The sequence below is a fragment of the Papio anubis genome, chromosome 6, assembly GCF_008728515.1.
Source record: "Papio anubis isolate 15944 chromosome 6, Panubis1.0, whole genome shotgun sequence".
In the NCBI taxonomy this organism is placed as follows: Eukaryota; Metazoa; Chordata; class Mammalia; order Primates; family Cercopithecidae; genus Papio; species Papio anubis.
This window is the reverse complement of record NC_044981.1, coordinates 131,967,849-131,981,163: the sequence shown is the minus strand read 5'-3', so window position 1 is coordinate 131,981,163 and position 13,315 is coordinate 131,967,849. Positions and strand designations below refer to the sequence as shown.

Genomic DNA, 13,315 nt, shown 5'->3' with positions numbered 1-13,315 from the left:
GGGCAACAAGAGTGAAACTCCGTCTTGAAAAAAAAAATCCCATCAAAAAGTGGGCTAAGGACATGAATGAACAGTTCTCAAAAGAAGATATACAAATGGCCAACAAACATATGAAAAAATGCTCAACATCACTAGTGATCAGGGAAATGCAAATCAAAACCACAATGCAATAGTACCTCACTCCTGCAAGAATGGCCATCATCAAAAAAAGTAAAAAAAAAAGGAGATGTTGGCATGGATGTGGTGATCAGGGAACACTTCTACACTGCTGGTGGGAATGTAAACTAGTAAAGCCACTATGGAAAACAGTGTGGAGATTCCTTAAAGAACTAAAAGTAGACTACCATTTGATCCAGCAATCCCACTACTGGGTTGGCTATCTACCCAGAGGAAAAGAAGTCATTATACGAAAAAGATACTTGCACATGCATGTTTATAGCAGCACGATTCACAATTGCAAAAATGGGGAAGGAACCTACATGCCCATTAATCAAGGAGTGGATAATGAAACTGTGATACACACACACACACACACACACACACACACACACACACACACAATGGAATACTACTCAGCCTTAAAAAGGAATGAATTAATGGCATTCACAGTGACCCAGATGAGATTGGAGACTATTATTCTAAGTGAAGCAACTCATTATGTAAAACCGAACATCATATGTTCTCATTCATAAGTGAGAGCTAAGCTATGTGGATGCAAAGGCATAAGAGTGACACAATGGACTTTGGGGACTCAAGGGGAAAGGGTGGAAGGGGGTGAGGGATAAAAGACCACAAACTGAGTGCAGTGTATACTGCTCGGGTGATGGGTGCAACAAAATCTCACAAATCACCACTAAAGAACTTACGCAACCAAACACCACCTATTCCCCAATAACCTATGGAAAAAACATTTAATAAAAAAGTAAAAAATAATAAAGTTACAGTAATCAAAACAGACTGGTATTTGTGCAATGATTAACAATTAGATCAGTAGAGCAGAATAGGGAGTGCAGAAATAGACCCACACATTATTGACTTCTGATTTTTGACAAAGGTGCAAAGGAAATTCAGTGAAGCAAGGGTAATCTTTTCAACAAGTAGTGCTGAAACAATTGAATACCCACCTGCAAAAAAAGAAAAGAACTCTAACCCCTACCTCTCATCATTCACAAAAGTTAACTCATAATAGACCACAGACCTAAACATAAAACCTAAAACTATAAAACTTCCGGAAGAAAATATAGATCCGTGTGATCTTGGGTTGGGCAAAGATTTCTCAGACACGAAAAATACAGTCCATAAAAGAACAAATTGACAAATTGTTCATCATAATTTAAACTTCATCATAATTTAAAACTTACAATATTTGAAAGACATTGTTAGGTAAATGAAAAGACAAGACACAGACTGGGAGAAAAGATTTGCAAATCATGTCATATGTCAGATAATGACTTCTATCTAGAATATATGAAGAACTCTCAAAATTAAAAACGACAACACAATTTTTTTAAAAAATCAGTAAAATAGTTCAACAGGCATTTCACCAAATATGATACACAATGATTAAATAAGCACATGAAAAGATGCTCAACATCATTAGGGAAATGCGTACTAAAACCAATGAGATATCACTTCCCACCATTGGAATGGCTAAAATTAAAGAGTCACCATACCAAGAAAAGCTGAGTATGTGAAGGAACTGGAACTCTCATACACTGCTGGAGGGGTTATGAAGTGGTATAACCACCTTGGAAAACAGTCCGACAATTTCTTAAAATGTCAACATATATTTACCATATGAGCCAGCATTTCTACTAGGTATTTCTCTAAGAGAAATGGAAGCACATATATGTATAAAGACTAGTACAGGAATGTTCATAGCAGCTTTATTTGTAGTAGCCTAAAATGGGAAGCAACCCAAATGTCCATGAACAGGTGAATGAATAAACAAATGAATATCTATATAATGAAATGATATTCAGCAATACAAAACAATGAAATTGACATATACGACAATATGAATGAATTTCAAATAATTATGATGAGTGAAGGAAGCTAGGCAGAAAGAGACATATTGCATGACTCCACTCATATAAAATTCTAGAAAGTGCAAATGGATGTACAGTAACAGATAATAAATGAGTGATTGCCTGAGAATTGAGGGAGTGGGAGAGGTGGAGGACAGGGATAGGAAAGGACACAAGAAAACTTTGGGGGTGGTGCGTATGTTCACCATTTGATTGTGTTGATCAATTTGTGGGCATATCCATATGTCAAAACATGTCAAATTGTACACTTTAGGTATGTGCAGTTCATTGTATGCCAATTATACCCCAAATGAGCTACTTAAAGAGACAAAAAAAAGAAAATCTTTACAAGTATGCTCTCAAAACTTTCAGTGTGGATCAGGATTACCTTGGATCCTGTAGATGATACTACCTATCTCCTCTCTTTCTTGAAACTTTCTTTTGCCACCACATTCCTAACATTATTCCCTCTAGGCTTCTTTCCCACCTCTCAAAGCCTCCTCTCTTTTCAGGTTCTTTTCTTGGTTCTCATCCTTCCTCCTATGTCTTAAATGAGAGCATTCTTTAGGGTCTGTAGTTGGTTTCTTTTATTCTGATATATACTCCTTTCTGAGGCATCTCTCCATCCTTCCACCTGAGCTACTATCTATATAATAATAAATCCCAAATCTATATGGCAAGACTTGGCCTCTCCATATTTCTACCAGGCTCCGATCGAACACCTCTACACCACTTCCAACTTAATTTAAGACTGCAAAATGACATATCTTTCCCCATCCACACCTGCTGCCCAGCATGTGTTGAGGTCTCGGTTTGCAGTACCACCATCTCTGCAGCTAACCATTGCACAGTGGATGAGAGCATGGGCTCTGGATTTGAGTCCTAACTTTGTCACTTACCAGATTTTTTTTCTTGGGCAAGTCATTTACCTTCTCTTTGCTTTGCTTCTCCATCTTTATAATGAGTCTGTTCCACATAAGATTACTGTGAGGATTAAATAAGATTATAAACATAAACTGTTTTATATTGTGCCTGACATATAGTAAGTGTTCAAAGATTACTTTGTGGTAATCTTTGAATTGTGTCTGTCAGGGCTGTTGGTTTCATTTCTGCAGCTTTCTTGTCCCCTTGTCTCTCCCTCTGCCATCTCTAATCCCAAACTCATTATATCTTACTACACTGATGAGACAGCTTATTCTAATCTCTTCTCTTTAGTCCCTTCTTTAAAGTACTACCTAAGTGCTCACTGAGCTGAGGCCAGATCATGCATTTCCATGATCAAAGACCTTTAATTGGTCACTTTTGTTCAAATAGCAGGGAACATAGCAGGACATTGAGGAGTCTATAAGCTCTGACACCACCCCATTCTTCCAGCCTCAGCTCATAAGACACTCTCTGGCCTAGTTCAGAGTTTGGGTTCTAGTAGAATTAAATGTTTGTTGAATAAATGAGTAAACCAATGCACTCCTCAGAGAAATAATCTGAGTAGGAATACGAGGAAGAATTTCTACATGTGGGAAAAGCCTCGTTTCTCTTTCCTTGATATTAGTTGTATCAACTATGCATAAAGGAAAATTCACTTTTTTCTAGACATAAGTACTTAGGTACAGTGACATAACTATTAAGAAATTTTTAACTCTAAAATTTAGGAAATACAGGGAAAACTCTTCTATGTCTGAGAATACATAGAAAGAATATATGTAATAACGAGGTTTGCTTGGTCAGGTAATTTTCATTCTAAATAAACTTGTCACAGAAAAAAAAAAACTCAGCTTCCCAGGGTCATCCCTACCCCCTGCCAGATACATACTTACCTCTGAAAGAGCTTGGAAGACGGACTTTTCAATTCCTCTACACTTAGTAGCTGAGTTACAGAGTAACCTGCCAGCAATCCTATCAGAATTCAGCAGGCTATTTAAATAGAGCAAAGTCCACACAAAGTTCCACTGAGACATGCTGAGCAAAGGCCAGAGCTCCAGAAGAAAACAAGTGCAGCCTCAGAGTAAAGTTGCCCTGGTCCCGACTGTGACTCCCACGGTCCCCGTGGGGTCTGTGTGGTTGGCAATGGGCTCTATACTGTCAGCTTTCATGAGGGAGCTCCCTGGTTGGTTCCTGTTCTCTGGGGTTTTCCTCCCTGTGACTTTGCTGCTGCTCCTCCTCATCGCCTACTTCAGGATCAAACTGATTGAGGGTAAGTGTGAGGCCACACATGGAAGGACTTGGGCATCCTTTCCCACAGCACACCTTGAAATATACTGATGCACTGTCAGTGTTTCCTGGCCAGGAGAAACACATTTTTTTTTTTTTGTAGGTCTCTCAATAAGTGTTCTCTCAAGTTCCTTGACCAATCTGGCCAAGTTTGATCCGCTGTGTGGATCTTGTGCCGGGATGTGAAGGCCTGCCGTAGGGGGCCTCACCTGTAGCACATCACAGATACACTGTGAATCAGCAATTTTGACATGTGGCTGCTTGTCTCTCTCTCTCTCTCAAGGCAATAGAGTCACATAAGTGAAAACATTGATCATGGTCTGCCTTCTTTACAGATGTGTGTATGTGGCCATGTGCACGCATGTCCGTGCGTGGGTATGCGCCCATGTGTGTGCATACACACACAATTTTCTCATCCACTGAACTTCTGGTCAGGGAATGTTCCAAACATTCTGCTGTCACAGTCTTTGTAAATGTAAAGCCCTGATCGATAAATATTTGACCTTGGTGTAAACATTCCATGGTATTACAGTCTTAAGGTGGAAAAAACAAAACAAAACTAAAAAACTCAGGAAGCTTAAGGTGATTTGGAATGGACATTTGGGTCTTGGATTGACACTGTTTATTCTGCTATAATTAAAATTAATGAAACTGGGTTGTAATTAGATAGACTATGTGTTAATACTGTGCCAAGTACACATGAGATTAATATCATCAAGGATAATAACTATTTTAGCAAAATCAACAAAGACCAGTCATATTTCTTAATTTGGATAGTGTCATATTAAAACAAATTTGAAAACCCCTCCTCTTCCACAAAAGCTTGGCAGGTCCAAGAAATGCCTTCATGTATGTTATTATATAAACAGATGTTCAAAATCTTAAATCACTAATGCTATAATATATAGCCTAACTAACAGAAGTACAATGAGGGATATTTGTTCCTAAGATGAGATTGAGAACATAAAGTAATCCTAGAAGACACAGAGAGTATGTCATGGAATCAAGTTTTTCATCATAACTTACTCAAATATCCCCCTAGCCTTTCATTTTTTGTGTGTCTCATTTTTATGAACAGCCCTTTTGTTGAGTGGTCAAGCCATATTCTGCCTCACTCTATAATATTCATGTGATAAATCCTTTTCTTTGTTAAGTCAGTTTATCCTCCACTGCCCTAAGACCAGTCTGTTGGATGCTCTGTCACCCGGCCATTCATTACCACTGAATCCCGGAAGCAGCCTCCAAAAAGGAAGAGAAAATAAGAAATTCCCAATACCCTAATCATGGCTTCCCTTCAGTGTCTTCCAAGTCGAAAAGTTCTTCAGAGTTGTTGCAAAGATTCCCATCAGTAACACTCACTGCATCTCAGCCTCCCATTAACACTGAAGGTCCCAGGGACAATAAAAGGATGCTGATGTCACCATTGGGGACTTGGACACTTCCTGTAGTTTCCAAGTTTCATCTCCAGCTGCCTCCTTGGCTAGATGAAATTTTCAGTATTTCAAAAACTGCAGCAAGTACAGGTCTAGATAGCCTCATGGATATCAAGATCCTTTATTGGCCTCTACTTCCCAGCTATTACAGGCCAGTTAAATCAGTGGGACATCTGGTATTTGGGATAGGCTCTGCAAAAAGAGGGTGAATCTGTTTTATAGTTTTACTCGTTCCTGGAAAAACGTCTGTAATATGTAACATGTAAATGGGTCTATGGTATTTTATTTAGATAATTCTGAGGTATAAATGTATCAATCACATTCCTTTAGAATGCCCTGGAAAAGTCAACATGCAGGGTACGGCCTGGCATCACAGGGGCTGATGCAGGGGAAATGCAGTCCAAGTGCCAGCCCGCTCCATGTGTGTACATCTCTGTGATGATTGCACGGTGATGCCCTCCTATCTTCAGCACATCCCTGACTGTGCAAGTGATCTAGAGATCAAGTCTCAGACAAAAGTTACTACAAGTTTGTAACTCAATACAATTGAAACTACTTCTGAAGGATTTGAGTGAAGGGAGCAGAGGCTCCCAATAACCTCGTTTCTTCACACTTCCTTCCCCCTTCTTCATTCCAAATTCTGACGCACTATTGACTTTTCTTGACTTCTAGACTTGCCCACAACTGTAAGTCTGTCCCTTCCATCTCAGAGCCTTTATTTTTGTAGCATAGGATCTAACTCAAGGGAAAGCAAGCATGTCAGCCTCTCACGATGAGGGTCCATGATCACTGGGTAGAACCGTTACACCAACTTTAAAGCTTACTCCAAACTTATGTCATATTCTGGATAGTGATAATTCTCATTCATTTATTCAACAAATATCTGTCAGTCTATCATATACCAGAGATTGTCCCAGATACTGGAATTTTTACTATGGGTTTTTTAGACTAAGAGAAAATAATCCCAGTTCTAGAAAACCACATAAGGCATCTGTCAAAATCAGCAGAAGTTAGAGGAGATGTTGCAAATCTGTATGTTTCTGACTCTGGCCTCATTAAATGTCTGATCAAAGAGCTACAATAATAACCTGGACTTTTCCCTTAAGTCTTTTCCCCAAATGTCAGGGCTGAGCACTTCACCAGAGGCAGGATCCTCTGCAGTGAAGGGGCACCCTCAGCCAGGTAATGAGCCTCCATTTTCTGTGGTTTTTCCCCATTGTCTCCTACTTGGGCTTGCTCTAATTGAAGTGTGCCTGGAGCTTCCAGGCTGCAGGTAGGATTTACACGAAGAGTGACTGAGGAGGCAGAAGGAGCTATTTATCATGGCAGAACAAAAATTTGTGCATCGGTTACTTAACACAATGGGGGTCTATCTGAAATGTATTGTTGGAAAGAACACTAATGACTAGAAGCACTATTACTAGTGGCAGCCAACCATCTGGAGGATGCTTAGTGAGGATGTCAAAGGTGTTCAAACCAGAGCAACTCCATCTTGAATAGGGGCTAGGTAAAATGAGGCTGAGACCTACTGGGCTGCATTCCCAGACAGCTGAGGCATTCTAAGTCACAGGATGAAATAGGAGGTCAGCACAAGATACAGGTCATAAAGACCTTGCCGATAAAACAGGTTGCAGAAAGAAGCCACCCACAACCTATCCACCCAAACCAAGATGGTGACGAGAGTGACCTTTGGTCGTCCTTACTGGTACACTCCCACCAGCACGACAGTTTACAAATGCCCTGGCATGGTCTAAAAAGGGGTGGCATAAATAATCCCCCCGTATTTAGCATATAATCGAGAACTAATCATAAAAATGGGCAACCAGAAGCCCTCGGGGCTGCTCTGCCTATGGACTAGCCATTCTTTTATTCCTTTACTTTCTCAATAAACTTGCTTTCACTTTACAAACTCACCCTGAATTTTTCTTGTGCAAGATCCAAGAACTCTCTCCTGGGGTCTGGATCCAGACCCCTTTCCTGTAAGAAGGGCAGCATAGCTGAGTGGACTAAAGTAGTCCTCCCTGATGGCAGTTTTTGTTCTGTTGAGACTGGGCCCAACGCAAGCTGGGTGAGGAAAGTGGGGGCCCTGGATGGTGTCTTTGACAGATTCCTGGTCAGGGTAGCAGATGATGGGCAAGCTGTAGTATATATTCTCTTCTGAAGTTTATATTCAAACCATCTTTTGGTTGTATTTCCCTCCTCTCCCACATGGAATCACTGCATCTATTTTTTTTTTTTTTGAGAAATTATTGATTATATTTTCCAGTGTTAGCAGTCAACTATAGACTATGGATGTTTTCATTTTTATATTGATCTGGTCGCTTTAATTCCAAATATGCCTTTCTCCTAACAAGAAAAACCACCCAAACTCTAAGAGTATGTAGCTTTGAAAAATTATAGTTCTTTCTGGCACCATTTTCCTAAGGGTAAGTAGTACTGTCTTCTCTCCAGTTTGAAGGCAAATGAGATGACTGGACTCGAAATAAAATATCACCAGTTTGTATCTCCATTTCGCAGCATCCACTTAAAAAACTGTAAACAGATGGTCAAATGTCATGTCGTTAATCTTCCAACCAGGGTTATGGCAAGTGTAATCATTTCTATTTTGTTCCTGTAAAGAGAAGGACATTGACAGATTAACTGGCATGTTCGCAGAACCCCAGAGTCCTGCATTCTAAAACAGAAAACCAGCTTGCCTGTCTCATACAGCTGGGTCTGTCAGACAAGAGAGCCATTTTAAGATGTGATGGAAAGCATGTGGAGGTATTGTAATCACTCAACATTAATCCCCACACTTCAAGCCTTAGGAGGTAATGGTGCATGTAAATTTAATTAGTATGTAGAGAACATCAGTTTTCTCACAAAGGAAGAAAGAAAATTCTCTAACATCCCTCACTCTTCAATCTGTGTCAATTTCCTTGAGGAGTAGCTCTGGGGGTGGAAGTGTGAGTCTTGAACTTCCCATAGCCAAACCCTACATCAGCCATTGTCATGGACATTTTGCACCTTCTAGGTTGGAAGTTTTCATTTTCTTATTTCCCCAAGTCCTGAGATTCCCAAACCTCTACTTCCAGGCCACCCCACCCCCAAAACACCATCACCCTGATCAGGAACAAATTGTTGTCTAAAATGACAAACATGGCCAAAAATAGTCATTATTTTAAAAACTTTTTAAATGTGTCTACTGAAATGCCTAAATGTTTTTGCACAGAGTTGGACCCAAAAAGAAAGTCAGGTAGTTGACCAGGTCTTGGTCTTCAGCAATGTACATCCTAAAACAAATAACTAAAGTACTGATAATATACAGGCTGGCTAGGCATCTTTCACTGAACTTCATATTCACTCTACTCAACCTCTTGAAGCTTCAGTCTCCTGCTCTGTAAAATAGAAATAACAGCAGGACATACTAGAGGACTGGTATGGTGATTAAGTGAGGTAATACATATAAGGTTCTTAACAGTGCCTGTTCTGAACAACTGTTAGTCATTATTATCCCTGCTGGCTTGAGAATTCTAAGGCGGCACTGTTTGTGTGATTATAGCATTACAGTAGCTATTATTAAAATAGTCTTGGGATAATTAAGTACATTGCCCAAGGTTACCTACCCAGAATGTGGTGGAAAGAGGATTCGAACCCTGGCTGGCTCCTGAGATAACCCTCTTCACCCACATACCACCTCTGGAGTATTGAGTCCTCAGTAGGGGTTCTATCTGTTGAATCCTTTTGGTCCAGGCAGATAAACAACTTACCACCAACTGTGGGACAGTTTTAAAAAGGCAAGAATTTTACAAAATCTTTGAAGAATTTGATCAATCTCTTAATATAACAGGGGTCATAATAATTATTGATGATGGTGATTCTTCCACATAAAGATCTGCCTGAGTCAGATCACATTTCTTTACCTGTGATCTAACAGGGCACACTGCATTGCTTGCAGGATTTTCCACAACCACGACCTTGGGTGTTTTCAAGGCCACCTGCCTATCGAATCTCTCTGCACACACTCCTAAATAGACCCAACGAAATGAAATGACAGTCAAATTGCAATCTCTTTTAGGTGAGGGAGGCATTATTTCACTTCTCTCACTCTCCACTTGGTGCCTAGCAGAGAGACACTTTATTCAATGGGTAGATGATTCACTGTAGATTGACGAGCTTCCTCTTGGCCTCTCCATTCCAGTTCTCTCTCCACTCTTACAAGTTCACTTTTTTTCTATCTCATGCTTCAGGTCACCCGTTTTCAGCTCTATAATCTGTATACTGGTCCCTCATTCAAAGCACCCTATTGTGCAGCTAGCCATTGGCAATTAAGAATAAAAGGGAATAAATTACTCATCTTTCAGTGAGTTAAAAGTCTAAGCCATGGGCCATCTCAAAGGAATACCTTTGAAATAGTGATAATCTACGGAAAGTCAGTGTGACTCAGCAGCTGAAAGTGCGGTCTCTGAAGTCAGACTGCCTGGGATCAAATCCTGAATTCATGTTTCTCTGATCTTGGGCAAATTACTTCATCATGACATCTCTCTGCCCCAGTTTGCTCATCAGTAATTTAATAATGATGACTAGCTCATCATGTCATCGCAAGAATTGAATGACAAAGATTGCAAAGAGCTTCACACAGTGCCTGGGACAGAACAAGCACTCAGTAAGTATTGGCTATTAAATCTTGAGGCCCATGTCGTTGGGGGCTTTTCACTCTCCAACGCATATGTACGTTCCCTGACTAACATGATAAGCATTTGTGGAGGCCTGGTCAGGGAAAGTGCATGTGTCCTGGGGTACATGGCTTACAAGGTATCAAGCAAGGGATAAATTGCATGGGCTTTATGTGGGAGCCTAGGAGAACATTTTCAGGTTCAAGTCTATAAACATGTTTGTTATCTCCCATGAGATTAGAAGCTCCTGGTCTCTGGCTTGATTAATTATACTTCTGAAAACAAAATTTTTGAGGGTGAAAGCAGGATCAGTTGTGTATACTGGTTTCAGGAAGAGAGCTGTGTCTTCTGATGTGCCAGGAAGATCCCAACGAATATGTGTCAGGATCTCAAAAGGGATCTCAGGGCTAAAGACCAAATCTAGTTATCACCACAGACATAATAGTTGAAGCCAAGGAGCAGATAAAAGCACAGAGGTGGCACACTATAAAAGCCAAAGGGAGGAGAACGATGGGGGCAGGCTGAGAGAGGGGTTGTGTCAAATGCTACTGAGGAAGAAAACTAGGGATTGGAAAATGCCACTAGATTCAGTAATTTGATGTCATGGTTGAGTTTTAATATTTTAGTAGAGTAGCTTTAACTGAAATTATATATTAAGGGGTTAAGGAATGAGCAGGTTGCAAAAAGTTGAAATAGAGTCATCCGTAAAATATGCCAAAAGGTAAAAGGGAGAAACTAATTTGACCTGTCCAAAGACTCTTAAAGCCCAAACACATTTTTGGGAGGGATGAGCAGGGGCAGACACTGTGACTTGCTTTGGGGGTTTCAACTTAATCAACAAAATCTAAATACACTTAGCATGTAACAATTCTCATTACAGTGGTAATTTGTCTGCTCTAACCAGGGCCATTCTTTGGAAAGAAGCCTTTACATTTCCACTGGCTGTGGCTGAGGAAGTAAGGATAGATCCTGTAATATGACCTGCTTGGAAGACCTGGACTTCTGTGACTTGCCAAGGCTCAGTGTCAGATATGCTGGCCAATACCCCTTATGAACTCTAAATGACCAGTGGCACTCAGATGTCTCCAAATTATTAACTAATATTTTTCCTTTCAGTTAATGAAGAACTGTCCCAGACTTGTGATCGCCAATATAATCCCAAGGATGGCTCTTCCCTGTACCGGAGAATGAAATGGACGTGACATTGGGGACTTTCCAATAACTAAAGCACAATGAGTTTCTACTGGTCAGCAAGCAACGTTCAACAGTTCAGCTAATAAAATAGGTTGATAAACTAGAACCATAGCAAAATAGAAAAAATACTAAGATACTCGTTCTGAACCTTATTGAAAAGTGGCAGCTATTATCCGAGAGGACTTCTCAGAGACTCAGTAAAACAGCAGCTCTTGAAAAGTACCAAGAAGAGATTTCCTGGGTATATACACTGGACACATTGTAACTTTTTAACTTTTATTGTGACTGTGTCTGCTCTAAAGGGCATATTTAAAAAATAAAATTCTGCAGCACCTTACTACATAATCCCATGGGAACCCGTATTATTCTGATTTTAGAGGTGAAGAAACCTTGGTGGAGATCCAATGAATAGCAAAAGAAGAATGCCTTGGAGAGAGCTCAGTAGATTCTGTATGCAAGAATATTTCCACTTGCTCTTCTTGTAGTTCAGCAACTCTTAAATGACACTGTTCAGGTATCATTTTTGGACCTGATTTTGCTTCTCTCCTTTTTCTGATTGCTTTTACAAATCCTTATTGTCACAAACATGAACAAAACAAGTGGAGTATCCCCACACTAGGTATGTTTCACCCACAAATGTAGCTTTCAAAATGATGCGACGTGGAAATGTTGGCAATTTGGTAATGGGAAAAGGAAAGAACAGAATGTTCACATAATTCCTGAGGAGGAGAATACAAGTCTTTGCCTGTAATACCAAAATACAGGGAGCTATTTCTAACTATGCAGAGAAGTCAACATTTCACTGCAATTCTTCTCTTTCAGTGGGAGCCCCAAAGAGACAACATAGTAATTGAAAAGAAACTTAATTCTAGGGGTAGTTAAACTAGATTGTGGTTACTGTTGTGCTCCCCACATTCTTCCAGTTAACATAAATCAAAGGTGTTCAACGCATTCTAAGTGTAAGACTGGTTACGTTCCAATCTTTGTGCAGGACACTAACAGGTTGAGTGATCCACTTTATAAAACATAATCAATGTGGTCACCTGTAAGAAATGCCCGTTTCAGTGGTGGCTTACGGTCATACAAAAGGTTGTGTGGATGACCCAAAGCAAGAATACACCACCAGTGCTGGATTTTTACTGCTTCTTCCCCTCAGCCCCACCCTAAAATTGTTGATACCCATTCCGTGAGTAGTCTGCATTTGCACTTCTTGCATAATATAAAACTTATTGCTAGAATAAAGACACTCATTTCTGCATTTTACTGCCCTTGATTACAATGAAAATGTCTGCTGGGGTTTTCAGACTGAACTAATTCAGAATAACAGTGCTCTTGCCATATGGAAGGAATAACAATATTCTTTCAGTTTTAGGAGAGATCTCTTTTTAGCCCCTGGTGGAAATCAGCTTATGTAAAAATGCTTTCTTTAACAGAAAGTGTGAAAGGACACATCATCTTCCTATCTCAGGCAGCTGCCAGCCAAATTCGTGGCTCAGCTATCAAGGTTTGCTCCATCTTCCTCTAATAATGGGCACTTTAGAAGCCCAATTCCGGCTCTGGCAGGTGCTGGTCCACCATCTCAGCTATTGTGACAACAGATGAGCTCTATACAGACATGTTTTTAGCACCAAGCACTACCAAGTACTTCAGAGCAAGACCCGTTTCTTTCTCTGCCATCCAATGAAAGTAGAGAATCTCCAATGAAACTGACTAGATTCCTGAATGTTTTTATATGTAGAGAGGAGCAGAAACACGTTCATTTTCCCATTAAGGAACAAGTCTCCAGGGTTTATCATCT

At 40.1% G+C, this 13,315-nt stretch overlaps 2 protein-coding genes across 2 annotated transcripts in view; one reads left to right on the top strand and one right to left on the bottom strand.

Annotated features, from left to right (window-relative positions):
• The first annotated feature begins 3,745 nt into the window (after positions 1-3,745).
• On the top strand, positions 3,746-11,854 carry SMLR1 (small leucine rich protein 1). The gene is made up of 2 exons (XM_003898187.5): positions 3,746-4,218; positions 11,440-11,854. Exons 1-2 carry the CDS (start codon positions 3,981-3,983, stop codon positions 11,523-11,525), a joined length of 324 nt encoding a protein of 107 aa, XP_003898236.1. The 5' UTR covers positions 3,746-3,980; the 3' UTR covers positions 11,526-11,854.
• EPB41L2 (erythrocyte membrane protein band 4.1 like 2) overlaps positions 7,962-13,315 on the bottom strand; it is a 235,323-nt gene continuing 229,969 nt past the window's right edge. Inside the window, exon 22 of the mRNA XM_021937865.2 lies at positions 7,962-8,279. The gene's annotated coding sequence lies outside the window, so the exon portion shown is untranslated. The remainder of the gene's footprint in view (positions 8,280-13,315) is intronic.